This window comes from Piliocolobus tephrosceles, chromosome 13 (assembly GCF_002776525.5).
Source record: "Piliocolobus tephrosceles isolate RC106 chromosome 13, ASM277652v3, whole genome shotgun sequence".
Taxonomy (NCBI): domain Eukaryota; kingdom Metazoa; phylum Chordata; class Mammalia; order Primates; family Cercopithecidae; genus Piliocolobus; species Piliocolobus tephrosceles.
The window spans coordinates 69,023,687-69,044,269 of NC_045446.1; the positions used below are offsets into that span (position 1 = coordinate 69,023,687).

Below are 20,583 nucleotides of genomic sequence, written 5' to 3' on the forward strand. Positions count from 1 at the left end.
CATGTGGCCGGCACACTGTGAGTCTAGGAGGTGTGAGTGCCATGGTCTCTAAGGCCCCATCTGTCTTTCTGACTCTCTATGAGAGGGTATAAGGACACACATGGATATCACCACTCCAGAAACTTGGATTTAGACCTGGTCACTGAGATGTAAGAGTAAGAATGTGTGTTTTGGATTGCTAACCTACCTCTGCTATTTCCTATTTATGAGATCTTGGCAATTAGCATTAGATCTCTGAGCCTCAATTTCTGAATTAGGCTTCTATGTGTTTCTCTGGATTTCTTTACCAGGACGTGTGTTTACCACTTATCATTATTTATCTTTACATATGTGTATATATATTTGATGATTGTATTTAAACTTGAGAATCCATCTAAAACTGCCTCAAACTTGTCTATGAACACCATGGAGGCAAAAAGCATGACTATTTCATATACCAGTGACAGTGCATGCCTGCTCAGAACTGGCACATGAAAGGCAATGAGTAAACATGGGTTGAATAAAGAACAAATGAACATATGCACTGTCTAGGTCTGTCTGCAACCTGAGTCTACCACTGTGGACTCGCTCCTGCTGTCTGTCCCCCTTAAAGCATCATGCAAGGTGCTTTGAGGCATAATGGAAAACATCATAGTTCTGGATGATACAAAGAGACTGAACCAAGCCATTTTCCTTCCTCCTCAATTACATGGGCAGCTTCTCCTTTTTCTCAGCTTCGCTTACCCTAACTTACTAGCCCATGAAAAACCTCAAGGTCAAGTACCATGTCTGCCTCCTGGCTATACCCGATGCCCGGACAAGGGTCTGGCACATGGTAAGGGGGAGGTTTTAGTTGGTCTTTGTTGAACCAAACAGACTTGATGAAGTCTGTGGCAGACACTGCTATGTGCCTACCCCATATTCATTTCCCTTCTCCCTGAGAGAACCCTAATTTTGTTGAGAGTACCAATGTGGCAAGCTAAAAATATCCCCTTCCTCAGACTTCCTTATAGCTCTGAGTGTCCAAGGGACACAGCTCTGCCAAAGAAATGTAAGCTGAATGTTTTAGGAAAAATTCTGCTTTTCTGCTTCTTTATGTTTTCTTATTTTTCCTACCTCACATGCAGACATGAGCCCCGGAATTATAGCTGCCATTTTATGACCATGAGGTAGCAAGCATAAAAACAGCAGCCCATCCCCTAGACAAAAAGTGTATATGAGAACATCAAAACTCCACTTAAATGCTACTCTAGTGGGGATTTTGGTTATCTGTACACTATTGCCTTGCTAAGTATTTCCCACAGAGAGACAAGCCTTTATTGCTTGGTTTCTGCAGTGTCCTTGAGCTACTTTTTCTTCTTACCTGCTCTTGCAATTCCAGGTAAAGATTCAGAAGGTACAGCAATGGCAGAATACTTTTACACTGTTGGTGGGATTGTAAACTAGTTCAACCATTGTGGAAAACAGTATGGCGATTCCTCAAGGATCTAGAACTAGAAATACCATATGACCCAGCCATCCCATTACTGGGTATATACCCAAAAGATTATAAATCATGCTGCTATGAAGACACACGCACACGTATGTTTATTGCGGCACTATTCACAATAGCAAAGACTTGGAATCAACCCAAATGTCCATCAGTGACAGACTGGATTAAGAAAATGTGGCACATATACACCATGGAATACTATGCAGCCATAAAAAAGGCTGAGTTTGTGTCCTTTGTAGGGACATGGATGCAGCTGGAAACCATCATTCTCAGCAAACTATCCCAAGAACAGAAAACCAAATACCGCATGTTCTCACTCATAGGTGGGAACTGAACAATGAGATCACCTGGACTCAGGAAGGGGAACATCACACACCGGGGCCTATTACGGGGAGGGGGGATGGGGGAGGGATGGCATTGGGAGTTATACCTGATGTAAATGACGAGTTGATGGGTGCTGATGAGTTGATGGGTGCAGCACACCAACATGGCACAGGTATACATATGTAACAAACCGGCACGTTGTGCACATGTACCCTAGAACTTAAAGTATAATAATTATAATGAAATAAATAAAAAAATTAAAAAAATAAAAAAAGATCCCAAGGGCAGCAGAGATGCTGGGGGTGGGGACAGTGGGGAGCCCTGCCCTTCAGTGAGCAGAGACGGCTACTGGCAGGGCTAGTCTCCAAGTCTGCAGATGTAGTGCTCTGATACTCCTAGCTCTCTTCCACTCAACAGAATTTTGGCCACAGTCTGTCTCCAATGTGCTGACTTGAGCTCCCTTGGCCTACAATTTCATTCCACTTATACGAGATTGCTCCAAATAGATCACCATATCAGGGAGAGGTAAATTCACAGGGTGCTTTTCCAAAGAAGTGTTTCCATTAGAAATTTCACAAAGTGTTGCCAATGTCATTAATAAGAAGGTTAATTTATTACCAAGAGAACTCAGTTCTTCAATGCTGTATTTATATCTTATAATTCAGAGAAAGGGGATACAAGCAGAAGTGGAGAAGGGACTTATTAAAAACCAAAAATCACTCCTCAATCATTTTTCTTAGTTTCTTCATTTAAGTAGTGCAGGTTTTTACACAAATTATGGTATATAATGTCAGAGATTTTTCTCTCCAGATCTTTGTAAATGCACTCAGAGGCAAATACGCAATCAAAGTAATGGAAATAAAGAAATAACACAGCCCAGTGGTCTTTGGAAAATCATGAAGGACCCAATTTTGGTGACCCTTGGAAGACAGGAATTTGGGTGAATTTAGGTGAAGTATCGAGGCATACCTAGAGAAAGAGAGGAATGGATTGTAGGGAAAGCAAATCACTAGCTAGCATCACTGAACAGGTTCTTTGTCCTTCCTCACACCCTCTTTCCCTCCCTCCTTTTTTTTCCCTTCCGAAGTCACTAAGTTCAATCCCAGTAACCTCCCTTGACCACATAAATTCACGAGCTCTCGTTCCAGGTCTCATCAGATAGACCTTCTAGCTCTAATCATTTTATTCCCTTGCTCAAAAGCCTGCCATAGTGCCTAATATTTAAACAATAAACGTTTTGCTTAGCGTGGCATTTAAGGCTCTCCTTGATAACTCATTTCTCTCCTTTAAGGCATCCTGTGCTCTAGTCAAACAGAACTGCTGGCTTCTTATAGCCAGCTCTTACTTTTCAGCCTACCGAACTTTACTCATGCTGGTAGTACCTACTATCTGGAATAATTTCCTTAACACCTGCCCTCCCATTTTCCTTTTTTAAATGTAAAAATTTCACCCATTCTTTAAGGTCCAAATTCAATGTCACTTCATCCAGAAAGCTCTCCCTGACCTAGCCAGCTAGACAAGTCCTCACCTCCCTTCAACCCTCATGGGACTTTGATCCATGACTCCAGGAGAGACCATTCTTACTCTTTTCCTTGGCTTAGAGCTATTTACCATATAAATCTTTCATCTCCCTTAATCTAGACTATGAGCTACTTTTGCCAGAAGCCATGTCATACCTTCCCCGTAGTCTCAGCTTGGGTAAGAACAAGGATGCAATACTTGTTGGATAATGGAAAGCAAAGAGGAAGGAGGGAAGGAGGAATAGAGGGAAGAAATAAACTAAATCTGCTTCTAATCCCTGGACATAAAGAACAGACTGATTTATAGTAACTGCCTGGACATGAACAAAATGACTCTTCTCTTCAATGAGTACCAGGGAGGCCAGAGCAAGTTTCTCATAAAAATTCCCAGTCTCTACATTTTCTAACAGCAGCTCTCATTTCTTTTCTCTAGGTTTCTAAATCCACTGCAGGGCACCTCTGTTATGTTCCAGCCTGGCTCACATTGCCACAATGTCCGGCTGATCTGTCCTCTATGCTTCAGCATCAGCCAAAATGAAAAGATAAGATGCTGTCTGAAGAATGAAAACAGCACAATACGAACTTGTTAGGTCTTGAGTTGCAAGCAATACATACAAAGGTATTTTTACTTTTAAAATTTTAGATGTGAGATTTTCCTCATGGTCTTCTTAATGACTTCTCAAGAAAACTTCTTGGGTTGATGTAATATGGTTATTAATAATTGAAGGCAAGTTAACAAGGGGGAAATTACATTCCACATAATACAAATGGAAAAAATATTTAATAGTAACAGTGAAAAATAGTGAGAGATTATGGTATTGTGGGGACAGTGTGGGATATGGAGACCAAGTTTCATCCTAGCTTTTACCGTAACTTCGGGCTAGTCAACCAAGTTTTCTGAGCCTTGATTTCTTCATCTGTAAAGTTGAGGTCAACATTATCTATTGTCTAAACTTCTTGTGAGGACTAGATAACATAAAAAAGACAGTTAAACATGGTCCTCAACACACAATAGGTGTTCTGTAAATATTTGCTGAGTGAATGAATAGATGGAAAACAGAAGTAAGTGATACCAAAAATGGCAGTTTTGATACTGGGAAGAAGGCAAATTGCTAAAGGAGGAGGATCATAAGCTTTGGAGTCAGACAGATGCAAATTCATGTCCTAACTTTTCTTTTAACAACCCTGAACCTTAATTTACTCATCTGCAATAGGGAGGTGATAATAAAAATAAGAATAATCATCTCATGGAATTACTGCAAGCCTTAAAGAATGTATGTGAAAACACTTTGCAAACTGCAATGAGTGAATTACAGTTCAGCTAGTGATACACATTCTCCTCCTCCGTTCAACATCTGGGGTCAGCAAGGCAACCCACCTCAGCCCAGCCAGGACCAGAGTCAGTACGCTCGGATTCTGGATCTCCACCTGCAGGGAAAGCCTGTTGTTTCTGAAAAAAGCTTCCACGTTTTATTCTAAAACTTGCTTGGTTTCAGTGCTCTGTGTGTGTGTGTGTGTGTGTGTGTGTAAATGCATCTAGTTCACCGGGACCTCTGTCAACATCAGGTCTCTGTGTGTATATATTTGTGTGTACGGTTGGTAAAGTGCTTTTAGATTTTTTAAAGGCAAAAGTTAAACTCATTTCATTGAAAATCCTCAGCTGGATTGCATTACATGGAGGGAAAAGCAAAAACATACACAATATAGCCATTTGTGAAACACAATTATTTCTCCTGTTACTTAATTACAAACAGACATAAATACTCTGGATTCTGACATCTCAGATCTTCTTAAATTCTAGATCCGCATTTTGACATGTAATGAAGGAAGGGTCGGATTCCAATTTGTGTGTTAAGCAAACCTGAGAGTTACAATTATATATTGGGACCATAATGACTTCACTAAAACAAGACCTAAACTTTTAATTAACCTGCCAAGACAAATTACAACTCATAGCTCAGAGGTAATGATCACAGACAGCTGAGACTCAATGCCAGGGACTCTTGGGGAAAGAGGGATTAATAGCAACATCAGAATCAGTCTGTTTTTGTATTAGAGAAAAAAACAGTATTCATTAAACCATCACTGTAGCTTGAAGTGAGACAGACGGGTCAGAAAGGCAGCAAGAGAAAGGTGGAAGGAGAAAGAAGATGGGAGAAGAGTATTAAAACAGCTTCCATTTATTGAGTGCTTGTGGTAGCCCAGAGCCTGTGCTAAGCACTTTCTATTTCTCTGTTTAATCTTCACAGTGAGGATTGCAAAGTACTATTGTTCCATTTTCCAGACAAGAAGAATGAGGCTTAGAGAGGTGGCATAACTGTCTCTGGTCGCAGAGCTAACATGCGACAGTGGGGAAGGAATGGAAAATAGTTCTGGTAAGGCATCTGTCTTCAAAGCTTCCTTGACAGAACACCGGAATCAGGATCCCCTGGGCTTTACTGCAGGCCTACTGAGTCATATTTTCTGGAGAAAAGTCCCAGGAATGTGAATGTTCTCCTGGTGTCCCAGGTGATTCTTTTATTCAACAGTGTTTGAGAAACATCTGTAAAGTACTATATCTAACTACTTGCCACTCAAAATGTGGTCCACAGCAGCCTCGGTATCACTGGGTAAGGTTGGAAGTGCTGAATCTAAGGTCCCACCCAGATCTGCGGAAGCAGAATCTGCATTTTATCAAGACTTTCAGGTGGTTCACTCAAGTCTGAGAAGCATAGTATGACCTACTGGCCCTAAAATACATTACAGGGTTAAGAGGAAGTGAAGACAGGTGTCCACATTTAGGTGAGAAAAGCAGAACCAGAGGGAAAAGCAAGACCATCCCCCTAATTATGACAAGACAGGTTAGCAAGCTCTGACAAGCCAAGGGTTGGAAAAGATGCCATACTGTGCCTATGGTTTATTCCTCTAAGATGTGTATCCTAATTAAAAGTGGCTTTCTTCTGGGGTTTGTATTAATATCCTTTCATATTTATGCTAAGTTACTAAAAATAAGGAATTCTGATTGTAAAAGTCCTTAGTTTTGAACAAGTGCTACTCTATGCTTCTTCGTAAACCATGCTTAAGGGAAATCAGGCCACGAGACCATGAAGCTGTAACTCGGGCACCACCACGACTTGATGATCATGTCCCTAAACTGTCGCCGTCCTATCTGGAGAGGAAAAAGAATCAGGGCCTGTAGCCTCCCAAACCCTGCCAAGTGACAGCCTAACAGGATGACGGCCAGCCTGGGGCCTCTGATGACAGGGAACGGGCTATACTGTTAGCCTTAATGTCACCAGTGACTCTGAGCTGCAGCCTCAAATACCAAAATCCTGAAAAACTAAAAGTTGGGAACCCCAAGTGATTTGTGCAAGGTCAAAACCCAAGTCTGTGCTGGAGACCGAAAAGGGAGCAAAATCCCTGCCACAGTTCACAAGAAGGTATCCAGGCAGGAAACCAACAGTACCACAACTGCCTGACAGTCGCTGGTGCCAATCCTGCCAGGGGAGCTTGTCCCCTCATTCACTGCGTGACACTGCACCCCGCTGGGCTGGATGCCAGGAGGCAGACAAGATCCTGTTAAAGCCCCGCCCTCTAGGCACTCAGAGTCCAGCGGCTCAGACAGACATCTCTAAAACAAGGACTGTACAAAGTGATAATTTCTACATCAGAGTTAGTTGCCTGAAAGCCTCTACCTCCTTCATTTTGCCAAGAGGATACAATATTGAGCCTGTATTTAGAGCAGAAGCTTTTTAGCCACACCCTGTATTTAATGGGAAGATACTTTCTGTCTCAACACAAAGGGTAAAATTTCAAGTAAGTGGGAAATGGCCTGAAAATGACTCCTGTTGTTTAGAAGTAAGAACCAGGGGCTGGGTATGGTGGCTCATGCCTATAACCTCAGCATTTGGGGAAGTCAAAGTGGGCGGCTCACTTGAGCCCAAGAGTTTGAGACCAGCCTGGGCAATGTGGTGAAACCTCATCTCTACAAAACACACAAAAATTAGCTGGGCATGGTGGTGTGTGCCTGTGGTCCCAGCTATTTGGGAGGCCGAGGCAGGAGGATCACTTGAGCCCAGGAGTTCAAGGTTGCAGTGAGCCCTGATTGAGATACTGCATTCCAGTCCAGGTAATAGAGTGAGACCTGGTCTAAAAAACAAAAAGTAAGAACCCAGGGTCTTGTACGAGTTTTGGAAACCTAGTACCAGATTCAGAGATTTTTTTGGGTTTTGTTTGAGACAGTGTCTCAGTCTGTCATCCAGGCTGGAATGCAGTAGTGTGATCACAGCTTACTGCAACCTCAATCTCCTGGGTCAAGGGATCCTCCCACCTCAGCCTCCTGAGCAGCTGGGACCACAGGCATGCACCATCACACCTGGATAATTTTATTATTATTTTATAGAAATGAGGATCTTGCTATGTTGCCCAGGCAGGTCTTGAACTCCTGGCCTCAAGCAATCCTCTTGGTTCTGCCTCCTAAAGTGCTGAGATTATAGGTATGAGCCACCACATCTAACCTGGATTCACAAATTTTTATCAGACTCCATTTTTCCATGTCAGAGAGACTCCTAGCCAATGACTGAGCCAGAGAGTTTTCAGGTGAACTCCAGACCACGTAGAACTGTTCATTAAGCAGAAACCCCATTCCCAGGTGTTCTGTTTAATGCAGTTATATTCTTCCATAACTTTTATTTTCCTGTAGGGAATTTTTATCTCCAGGCTATGTCATAGTGCTTCTAATATAAACTCAGAGAAAGATGTTTTCTGACCCGAACCGCCAAGACCATCACGTCCTCCAGCACGCTAGGGCAGTCTAAGAGGTGGACACATTCTGTGCAATGTGTCAGTAAAGAAGAGAAACTCTTTAATTAGGGTACCAGGCTTCCCAGAAACCCACAGGCTTCTGCGCTGGCCCAGGGTCTCAGGGTGAACTGGAAGCTGAGGCCCTCTTTCACTGCAAGGGACAGTGAAGGTGTTAAGCACTCATTTAGCACAGAAGGGCCCATTCTTTGTCAGAGATTAGGACATCTCTATTCTCAACAAAACCCCAGTCTGACTGATGGCATGGTTCATCCAGCTTTTTGCACTACCGTTCTTACTCTCTCTTCAAGCCTGTATCCTCTTTTCTCATTGGCCAGGGGTTGTTGGCACCAAAACAAAAAAGAATGAAAACCAAAACAAAACCCAAACCACAAACAGTGAAGTGAACCAAGTGAGACTCTGAAGACAAATACGTGGGAGAGAAGTGCCAAGAAGAGAGATGTTGCATCTGTGTGGCTTGTCCAGGATTCGTGTCTCACAACTCCACCCCCATCTTGAAATGCACTGCACACCAACCACAGACAGCAGGAGACAAGCAGTGGGCGACAGCCCTGGGCTCAGGCGCCAGTTCAGAAGGGCGGGCGATTCTTTGTGCAGCAGGCCCAGGCAGGAGGGTCTCCTGCCAAGCTCTGGGGCCATCCACAGCTCTGACATCCCCTTGTCAGTGTCAGTCCCAGAATCTCCATGCGGCCTCCCACCCAAAGAGACAATATCCCACCGCCTCCAGAGGGCGTGGCTCCCTTACCAATGGCAGTGGTGAGAAAGGAAACCACTTCTGACTCCTTTCCGTCATTGTAAAAAGCCAGGTGCCAGATTCCTGAATCCAAATACTGGATGAAGCCTGTCTCATGGCTGGAGGGGGGCACAGCTCCCCGAGACTGGCGTGGGGTCCCCTCCAGGCTCCGCGCCTCCTGGGTTAGGAGCCTCCTGCCATCCAGCAGCTCCACAAAGTCAAACTGAAAGACAAAGCAAGCACAGTTAGCAGTGGGTCTGTTCCACCACGCACCAGTGTCCTTCCCGGGGCTTCTCCTGGAGAGGACATTGGGAAACACAAAGAGAGGCAAAAAGGGCCCAAAGAGGCTAAGGGTGCAGGAAGGTTGATCAACCAACTCAACTCTTCCCCAGATCCCATTTTTTCATGGTGATACTCTCCTGGTTCTCCTGTGAGTGAGGCATAATTAGAGGATTATTTTTTACTCTCATTTTATTTTAGTTCTTTTTGTACCGGTGGTGAGTCTTCCCATGGCTGAGTCTGTACCAGGACATGCTTTTTTTCAATGCCGGGTGAGTGGTTAGAAACCCAGCCACTTTAGGCCGGGTGCGGTGGCTCAAGCCTGTAATCCCAGTACTTTGGGAGGCCGAGACGGGCGGATCACGAGGTCAGGAGATCGAGACCATCCTGGCTAACATGGTGAAACCCCGTCTCTACTAAAAAATACAAAAAACTAGCCGGGCGAGGTGGCGGGCGCCTGTAGTCCCAGCTACTTGGGAGGCTGAGGCAGGAGAATGGCGTAAACCCAGGAGGGGGCGCTTGCAGTGAGCTGAGATCCGGCCACTGCACTCCAGCCCGGGCAACAGAGCGAGACTCCATCTCAAAAAAAAAAAAAAAAAAAAAGAAACCCAGCCACTTTACAATTGGTTGAACTCCATGCAAGTCATGACAACAATCTCAGGGGGTGGTGGAGGGGAGCAGAGGCAGGTGTGGCTAGGACTGGGATTGGAGCATTGGATGTGATTGGAACATCAGTCATGTGCAAATGAAAATTTGATTTATGTCTATTTTCCTTTGGTCAATGGTTCTTTCTGAATGCTCTAGTTTCAGGGAGCAAATTTAGAGGAACTAAACTGGATTAGCTCAAAATTCTATCAATAATTACATGCTGTGTCAAATACAATTGCCAATTGATCAGAGACTGCTCATGTGAGACTCCAGAAAAGTCAGTTACACTGTGTTAACAACAAGTAGGTGGTTAAGTCCTACTGGCCTACTAGCAAGCAAATTGAGTAGTTATCTAGCAAGCTAGCTAGCTTTAAAAGCCAAAAAAGATATTTATCCAATTTCATGAAAAACTGTCTGGAGATATGAGGCCAGGACTAGCATACCAGTCTGCAGTCAATAGGGGATTAAGGCTCTTCTGTGATTCCTTCTTTAGCAAACATACCGTCTTTTAACTAAAAATCTTAAATAACTAGCAGGGCTAGGAAGACTGCATTTGGCCTGGGAATGCCCGATGGATGCCTATGATTTACATTACTCCAGTTCCAGAGCTGGCAGGACCTTGCACAAGTGTCTGTTGTATATTAATCATGATTGGTAATATGTCAGTCATCCCGGACAAGCTTTTTTCAGTGTTTCTGGTGTGCATGTGTCTGAGTCAATGTGTAACCCTGAAGGAGAGAAGGAATGAGAAAGACTAGGGAAGAAACGTTTATTCTGAGCCAGGTCCTGCACTAGCTGCCTTATAAATGTTATTCTTTATTCTTCACAACAGCCCTGCCTAGTGGGTATTGTTATCACCATCTGATAGATGAGGAAACTTGCTCTGAGAGGCTAAGTGATGGAGCCAAGGTTATAATGCTGATAACAAGAGGATTCAAACTCAAATCTGTCTGATTCTAAACTGCATGCTTTTTTCTCTAGATCACATTTCCTGGATAATTTAACTTAGGAGACTAGGTAATAGCAGAAAGGCTGTTAAGAGATTTCCTAGAATTCCTTCCTCCTAAAAAGCCCATGATATAACCTTACTCATCTGAAAGGGCGGGTCTGAGAGGGAGTACATGATGAATGGGCTATAAAATATATAGCAGTATGGGTCCCTTCAGGCTTAAGGCTCCGGACTGGCCTTCTAAACTTTGGGTTAAGATTTGAGGTAGGAGCCCATGCAGATCAACAGGGTATGTGGGGTTCTGGTTACCTGTGTATGTGAAGGAGGGAGGCCTTTTCTGCCATAAATGCCAACCAGGGCTGCCTTTCCCAGAGACACATTGAATTTCAGATGCACAGGATGGTCTATGAACACTTGAGATCTCCAGAAAGTGCCAGGAGGAATCTTCTGGGAAGCTCGCCTCCCCACATCAATTTCTCCAGAATCTATGAAACTGTCCTCTGGAAAGAAACTACTGGGCTTTCCTACCAAGACACAGGGAAGGGAAGACAAAGACATCTCAGTTAGCCACATGGGAAACGAGAAAGCAGGGCATCTGAACACCCGGGACTCTCCTTAGCCTCACATCCTTCTCTACAATGTTCTGCTGTCAGCTTTCTCCCCACCCTGGCCCTCCCCACATAGAGGAGGAAAAAGGTCCAGAACTCTTTTCCCCCCAGCGATGCTCAAATTATTCTGCTAAAAATACGCATTCTTCCAAAGCAGTATGGGTCCTCCCCAAGGGCCATCTGTTTACTGCATAATTCCACAGCTTGTTAAGATATATTTTGATCCTAAAAATAATCATTTGTGGTCACATGAGAATAGCTCTGTGATTTGGTGTGTTAAGGGGTGCATGGTAAAATAGAAAGGATAGGGGAATGAAGTGTTATTAATTTTCCAAGTCAGAATGATTCCCCAGCAGTGGGAAGCATGACTTGGTGGAGTAAGGTATTTAAAAAGCTCACTAATTTGTGTATATATTGGAAGCCAAATTCTGAGGCTAAGATATGTGGATGGGGGTTGTGCTTAGGGCAGGGTTAGGGGCTGGGGAAGATGAGGAAAAGATACTTCCGAAAAGAGGAAATATTTCTGCAAAATGTTCCTTTGTCTTTGGATGAGGGTAAATATCATTTTTGTGCTAAAATGGGTCAAGCTGAGGGAATTTCCCAAGTTCACACACCAAGCCTATGCGATACTTGGAAATTCCACCCAGGCTCGCAACCCTGTGCCCAGCATCCATGCAGGGTGCCATGAGTAAAGTCTCTTGGCCATTTCTATACCAATCAGGAGGGTGACAGCTCTCTGGGGGCACCACAAATGCAAGGAAGGAAAGCAGCTTATCAAATTCCCTCTATTTAGTAATTAAACACACTCATAGGTGAAAAATACAAACCCTAACTTCCTGCCAGACATCAGCCCCCTGAAGGGTTGAGAAGGAAGAGGAGAGACTCTAGGGATGTTAGGAAGACCACCCTTAGCACACTGAAAGACCAGCATCAAGTCAACAGGCTGTATTTTATTTGTTGTTACGAAGGACTTCCTGGGTATCCAGGTTCCAAGGATTTTTTTGTGATGTTAGAGATGTTCGAAGAGACACTTCAGAGAACAAGAATTCATCTGTAAAGAAAACACGCTTCGGAACTTTTTGTAAACAGCATTTGGGGAATAGGAAATTAAAATGTCTTTCTTTCCCCCTAGTTTCGTAAGACTCCTTACAAAGCACATTTGATGCTGAAATGAAGTCTGGCAGGGCATTGTTGTAGTCATAAAATATTTTACTGTTTTAAATAATAAAATTCAATTTAAATGTTAAACTTCTCCATATGTTATCATTCCCTTATCAACTCCTAGGCAGAAACATCAGGTTTTTAGCTTCAAACTGTTAAATGTTATTTTAATTAAAAATATGCCAACAAAAAAGTTAAAATGCGCACTATCAATAAAAGTACCACTAGTATTCTGCCATTAGCATGGGAAAGAGTTTGCTTTTTAATTCTTTTATGGAAGGAATTTGCTTCAGACTTTTACCTTGAAACATATAGATACACAAACCATCATGCTGTGATTCACAAAGTTCAAAGACAGAACCCAAATTCACAATTCATTGAGATGGAAGAGAATTATTTACATTCTTTCTTATCTGATTTTTGGGTTCCCAATACCACAGCCATTCTATATTCCAGGAGGAAATAGTCTGCCATCAGCTTTTAATTTTGCTAGGGAGGCAGAACTAAGAGGGAGAATGAAACAAAGCAGATGCCTTCTGAGCTTTTTCCTCCTAGAAACTGAAAAGAAATAAGCGCAACACTGCTAATTCCAAGGATGCGTTTCCTTTGTGAGTAGGTGGGAGTCTGACCTGATGGGATTTGAAAATTGTCTGAATTCAAATAATTCCCACGTCTGAAAACAAATAATGGAAAACTGCTCCCCCATTTTAGCATGCTACCGGAGAACCCTGAACAGTTCATTTTCTCCCTCAATAAGCGTATTTTTAGGAGACAGTGACTGTGTCAACTAGGTTTTGCAGCCTTATAAGTCAGAGGTCTGCAGGCCTCAGGCATAAATAAGTTGGCTCTTACCCCAGAGGAGGTGACAAAAGGGGGCTTTCCTAGCACTTTAGCATTTCACCTAGGTGAGCTGGATGGGAGGGAGGAATTGTCTTGAGTGTGTATATGCTGAAATAAAAACAGTGAACTCTGCTCTAGGGCATATCCTCCATCAGGACCTTGAGGGCCTCTGGTCACCAGTGGTCTCCAAATCCCACCATAGGGACAGGCTGGGAGCTGCTGAGGGGGAAAAGCTAACAGCCTGCTGATCACCTTTACCTGAGGGGAAAGAGTCATGAGATGGGCTGGGCTGAGGGTTGGGAAAGTGAAATGCCTTCCTTCTGTCTTGCTTGTTAAAAATCTGTATTGCCTTACACTTTCTGTCCTTAATTCTGAGCACCAAGCTGTGAGCACTAGGATATAAAATATCCTCCACCATGAAGCAAAAGCCACCAGTGGTGGAATCATAAGGGAGAGGAGAGGCTGGAGGCAATTGGAGCCAAAGTCTTGTGTATACAATTCTTCTTATCCCTACCTACATTCTGGAAGATGAAAATAGTAATAGATTTTAATGGTGGAAATAGCAATAAAGGTAGAGGTAGTAGTATTACTAGTGATATTGGCTTCCACTTGATGAGCTCCAAGCACAGTGACAGGTACCTTCATGTGTATCAGTTCAGTTAATTCTCAGAGCAACATTAACATCTGTATATGGAGGCTCAGAAGCCTTAAGAAACAATTTTGGGATCCCTCTTTATTTATTAAAATACAGCTTCTGAAGGGATCAAATTGATGAATGGTTAACTAAAACACTACAAAGACTTTCTCAATGGTGGTGGGGTGCATTGACCTTCTTAAAGAGCAAGAGTCCAATAGGAGTCACAGCCCCAGCAGGCTAAATATCAGAGCTTGACCAGGTAGATCCGAGGCCCATTTAAAAAACTTCCTGGCATCCTAGGGTATTAGAAGATCATTGGTATGAATCAGGAACCTACGAACAGGTCCAAAAGTTAAAAGGCAATAGTCAGGGTCTCAAGGCATTCATAAGAAGGACACTGGGTGTCCCCAGGGACTTAACAGACACTGCAAAAAGCTTAGGTCACAATTAAGGCTCCCTCCAGCGAGATGAGGCTTCACAAGGCAGATTTTACTTGTAATAGTCCAGTCCTTTGCTTTGTAAAGCTAGATAGATTCAGGCTTCCTACAGCAATGCTGTGCAAATATGCAATCATGTCTATAAAAGAAATTTCTTAATGAATTGCTAAAATGATTGGATAGCTCAGTCAAAAAGCAAGATTTGGAAGAACTGAAATTTCATGCACTTCCCAATCACAGCCTTTACTTTCTTGAACTGAGATATATCTATATAGGTTCTAAATTCCTAATCAACTAATGTTCTTTCCCTCCCTCCACCTTTTTGGTTCTTTTCAATGCAATAACTTGCATGAAGAATTCTTTAGTTTCCTTAGCAACTGCTTGAAATTTATTTGGTTATCAAAATAAGCTGTTCCGTTTTGGAGAGCCCAGCTGAGCCTGCGCACAGCAATTTGCATGGTTCAAACTCATGGGCAATTTTTATTTCACTGCAGAAATAAGAAAATGCTATCTCAAGCCCACCAATTCAACCATCAGAAATGCTTGTTTATTCAATGTGTTTTTTCCCTTCCGCATGAATGCATAACACAAGTTCTTGTGGCTTTAGTTCGAAAAGCTGCTGTATTTGGTTTCTGTCCCATCACAACCCTGGAATGGTTACAGTCATTTGGAAAATATAGTATGAACTGCAGTTTCATATTATTCTTAAACACTTACAATTCTTGGATTATCATATATTAAATTCATATAAATAAGAAATATATATTCTTAAAAAATATTCAAAAATACCTCAAACCTTTGCAGAATCTGTGGCAGGGAGAGAATGTTAATTAGTCTGGACTTCTAGGATTTTAATAATTAATATGGAATGGCTTGGGATTTGAGTGGATAAGAAGAAGAGAACTAATATTTGTTGAACGCCACTTCAACATTAGGCTTTGAATGGATAGATATTGTTATCCTTGTTCTACAGATGAGGAAGGTCAAGGGAGATGCAGTAAGTGTCATGAGTTAATAGAGTCAGTATAAAGCAGGGTCAGGATTAACATCCTATATTGTCTGGCTCCAAGGCCCATTTACCCCTTTTTTATCACACCACATTGCTTTCTCCATCATTGTGAAGCAGAGACTCTAATCTTAATTGTGGAATCAGCTGTCTTCTTGAATACCCTCAGAAAGGATGAGAAATATGTGCTCACATCAGAGTTAAAGACTTTCTCCATTGAGATTATCTAGGGAAATGCATTTTTAACATCACAATGAAAAACACAAACTGAGTAGACATTGGTTTGACCAGGGCAAAAGAAATGAAGAACATCGTGGTCTCACATAAACTACAGGAAGCTTTGTCCTCTGGTTTCCAGTCTGCTGTATTTTTGTCACAGTGATTGCTTCTGATGCTGACCACTCTACAGCACAGTGCTGCATTGAAGGGGTTTGCAAACAGGATTTCCATTTGCATCAGTAATGACAGATAATCCCTTTAAGCAAAAATACTCCAATTAAAATAAACCAATAATCTGGTGCAATTTTATTTTATCTCTTATCTGCACCTCCTGTTCCTTGCAAAAACAAAACAAAACCTAAACAACCCACAGACTAATTTCATTAGAGCAAGAGATTTCAGATAGATTCGACTCCTGTTTAAACAATGTCTGATAGAGATCACAGAAGGAAAAAAATACATCTTGCCAAATGAGATCCTTTACCCTTACCCTTGAGGGTTAAGCATATTTTAAATCTACATTTGTACATGCTGATCTAAAGACAGTCTTCACGTTATGGTATTAACCCATGGCATCTGACACTAGAAGCTGACATGGGCACCACTAGTCAACAGGCAGGACCATGGACAGGGCCAATGTGACAAATTCTGAAGAGCCATCTGGTCACTTATATGATTTTGTTACTATTTTCATATGTAGACCTTACAAATTAGAATGCACCTTAGAGAGAATCTAGCTCAATATTCTCCTTTTGAAGAGGAGGAAAAGGACTCTCAGAAAGTGTGTTCAATGGATTTGCTTAAGGTGATACCACAGGTCAGTGGCTGCAGCTGCACTAGAACTCAGGGCTTCTGACTTCTAACCCAGAGCTCTTCCCATGGTCCCATTCATGATTCCTCCCTCCATATCCTACTAAGAGGCAAAGAAAGTGTACATTATTTAGCATTTTAAGACTTAAAATCTTTGCAAATGAGAGGACTGGCTTTGTCCCTCAAAATAGTGGGCAGGGGCTCTGTGTGGAAATGATTCCAGTTCCCACTTCCCTTAAAGATGACCAGAAGCCAAGAGTTGACTTTGGCCCTCAGGATCCTCATTTCAGAGGTCATGAGTAGATACTCTGACTAAGTATATGCCACCCTGTTAAACAAACTGGTGCCGGGAAGGCAAATCCTTGCAAGGGCAGAGAGGCTCAGATGCTATGACCCAAAAGTCAACTGAGAGAAAAGAAGATGCAAGCAGTGAAGGTTAGAGGCAGCCATTGTCAATGTGCTGACTGAAGGGTCACAGGGAGAGAAAGCAGGCCATAGCAGGTGCAGGAGAAGGGAACGCCACACTGCCCAGAATGACAACCAGGCTGAGTTATTAGCTCAGACATCTTTCTGGGTGCCAATTTTTGTGAGTCTGTGCCACTCTTGGCTAACAGTGTCCATGGCATGTTAGAAATATTTCTAGGACATTCAGAACATGGCCCTGTGGATATCCCATTCAAGAACAGCAAACCCAATGCCACCACCATTTCTATCATTGATAGGAAATATCCATGTCTCATTGTACAATAGAATTTCACATCCACATCTCCTTCAGGGTCTTGTAACCTTGGGATAAGTCAAGTGGGGAAGCTTATGGGGATAGCAAGAGCCCTGGAGTCACAGACCTGGGCTCATATCCCAGACTCTACCATTTACTGGCTGTGTGACTCTGGCCAAGTCACTTAATTAGTGCAATCCTTTTACCAATTCTAGTTTTTACACGTAGAATAATTATAAAATAATTATACTTATCTCATAGGATCTCTGTGGGAATTAAATGTGAAATGTTTTTGACAAAACGTTTTAAAACAAACATGCTGTACGAACACTAATGATTATTGTTATCACTGTGGATGAGGAAACCGAAGCTCAGCCAAATAAGTGACTTGCTCAAGGTCACAGAGTTAGTAAATGCCAGACCACTTGAACTGGTGTTTCTATTAAACCACAAGAGTCCAAGAATCTTTCCATTACAACACCCTATCTACCTGCCTCCCCATACCCTGCTCCCACAGATGCCCATCTGTCCCATGAGGTTTGCCCAGAAGAGCTCCTCTCACCCCACACAAAGATGGCCACCCCAGCAGTGTGAAGCCCCTAATGCTTCCCTCAAGGCATGGGATGGGATTCTGCTGAGCACCATGAGCCCTGCCTGAGCCCCCCATGAGCTCTCAGTGACAAGGAACTGCAATGAAGACACAGGTGGACTGGCAGCTTGGCAGCTGGCGTGGAGTGTGGAAGGATGGAGGAAGCACCAGAGCATGGAGCTGTGAGCCAGGCACAGGACGCACACGCGTGATGGAGGGCTCCTCAGCTCAGAGGCAGACACAGAGGACTCACGACACGGACAACGCAGCAACCCTACCTTCTGCGGTTCCTTTGCCTTTCCTGTCAGGGGTCTCTAAGCCAGTGCCCCCTGAGGGGTACAGGGAGACGTCGGTTGGCACAGGCCAACTGCTGGCTGTGTCCTCCGTGATCTCATACATCTGCCCCTCCATCGGCTGCAGGTGCCAGTTTAGGCCAAACAGGTGCATGGCTGTGGTGAGCAATGAGAAAAGTCATCTTTTTCTGCTGGAGGCAGAAACGGGACTCCCAAGCCATAAGGGAAAGGTGGGCAGGGTGGGGGAACACAGACATTCAGTTCAGTTTGACAAGTAGCCCCCAAAAGGGAGCTCTTGTAGTGCCAGCCCTGCAAAGGAGACTGGGGTCAGAGAGGATCAAGGTTCAAACCCTGCCCTCAGGGGGCTCACAGTCTGGTGGAACTGGGAGTAGGCAGGATCGGGGAGTCTCAGGAGGTCTTGGTCTTTGCTTCAAAAGATAAATAACAATCTGGGGGAAAAACTGCAATTGGTAGGTCAATGTTAATTTCCTTAACACAAAAATAACTTGTACAAATAATAAGCAAAGTCCCACAACTCAGTAGGAAAATAGGCATTGGATATGAACAGTTTACAGGATAAGAAATACAAATAGCTCATAATCATATGAAAAGACTCTTGGCATTATTCATAGTAAAAGAAATGTAAGTTAGACTCTGAAATACTATTTTTCACATATGGTTTGGCAAAGATAAAAAAGGTTGAAAATATACTGTATTGGCAGAGAATGGAAAGCAAGCATTCCCATACTTTACTGGTGTGAGAATATGATGTACAAAATCCATGGAGGGCAATTTGATAAAAGCTAGTGACATTAAAATACACATACCCTTTATCCTGGGACATAAAGCTTCCAATTCTAGAAATTCCTTCTCCAGATATACTTAAACATATACTAAATGATGTACATACAAGGTTATTCACTGCAGCATAATTTGTTATAGCAAAATATTAGACACCAGTCCACTGATAAGCGGCAAGAAAAGTAAGTAAAATCCACACAACAAAATTGGATGCAACCATTAAAAAGAATAAAGAGGTTCTTTATGTATTTTTGTGGAAATAAAAGTATAACATGCAGAAGTGTTTTTCATATACTACCTTTGGGTTTAAAAATTCCTGGAAATGTAGGAAGTATTTCTGGTAGAATATGAAAGACTGGTAACAGTAGCTGTGTCCTATGAAGGATAGAGATACTATGGATCGGGGGTAGGAGGGAAACTTGCTTTTCACTGTATACCTTTTGCACATTTTCATTTTGTGCCATGTGCACATACTTCTGTTTGAAATACATTTTCCAAGGTAGCAACTGCTAAAAAGTCTTGTACAACAATCTAGAAAGAGACCATAAGGCGTCAAAGAATGAACCTTGTCCCTTGAGATATACATGCTTGAGAAGGCTAGGAAGCTCATCTCCAAAAATGTGATCTAGCACAAAATATCTGCTGAAATCCCATTTTAGGATTCCAGGCTTGGGCTTTGTCAGTGGTCCAGGTTCACCTCTTCTGATGCCCACCTGAATTCCCCATACACCGAAGTAAGCATTCAAGTCCCTGGACCCTCACGGCACCCTGGATGTAGCATTCACTCCTTTGCTTGGTGAACACTGTCTGAAAGCCCACTCCATGGCAGATTCTGGAGAGCCAGAATGGAATCAGAGAGTCCCTGCTTCAATGAGTCAAGTAGGGAAGACAGACAAATAACAAATTCTCTTCAGCAGGACCAGAAGGCGTAGAGGAGAGGGTGCCTGACCCGCTAGCAGGGCTAGAAGAACACAGGGAAGGATCTTCAGAGAGATGAAGGCCCATAGTAATTGTATTTACTGTATAACAGGCAGTATGCGGGGAGAACCTGTATATATTAATCCTCATGGCAACCTTACCAGATTGAATTTACAGAGGTGCATATTAAGGCTCAGAAGGTTAATTAAAATTATGATAGTCATAAAACTATCATTTATTGAGTATTTAATGATATGCCAGGCATTAGGCTGACAGCATTACAAGCAATAATTCCTTTAACTCTCACAATAATCCTACGAGGTATTAATAGCCCCATTTTATGGATGGAGAAACTAAGGCACAACAAGACTAACACACACAAGATTAAATGCCTAACAGGTGGCAGAGTCTAGACTAGAATCCCAAACTGTTCCTATCCTGAAATCACGCACTGTCAGTTTTCTTGGCGTCAAGGCCCAGGCTTGCCCACTTAGCTAGGCCGCCTCTTGCTTGGTGTACCTAGCAGGCTTGGTGTTACAAAGACATCCCCCTTTTGTACATCAGCCTCCAAGGCTTTTAAGTCTCTTTTTCGGCAGTAACACAGGATCCTGTGAGATAGAGAGGAAACTCTGTTACCTGGCCCCAGTGTATGAAGGTATCACTGATGGTGGTTTTGAGGGGCTGTGTGACTGCCGTCAAGACACACAAAAAATCTATCAAGGGGACTGGAGCACAGCATACCCGTCTGACTTCTAGTCTGAACACAAGCCCTGGGGAACACACACAAGTCTGCTTCAGCCAGGAGGCCATGCTCGGGTGAAA

The 20,583-nt window shown here is 42.9% G+C and overlaps 1 protein-coding gene across 1 annotated transcript in view; it reads right to left on the reverse strand.

Moving 5' to 3' along the window:
• The window catches only part of TENM4 (teneurin transmembrane protein 4), an 800,850-nt gene that overhangs the window by 194,397 nt on the left and 585,870 nt on the right, over positions 1 to 20,583 (reverse strand). Inside the window, exons 10-12 of the mRNA XM_026446989.2 lie at positions 18,028 to 18,198; positions 11,034 to 11,248; positions 8,861 to 9,071 (exon numbers count right to left, since the gene is read on the reverse strand). Of these exons, the coding sequence (XP_026302774.1) occupies positions 8,861 to 9,071; positions 11,034 to 11,248; positions 18,028 to 18,198 (597 nt within the window). The remainder of the gene's footprint in view (positions 1 to 8,860; positions 9,072 to 11,033; positions 11,249 to 18,027; positions 18,199 to 20,583) is intronic.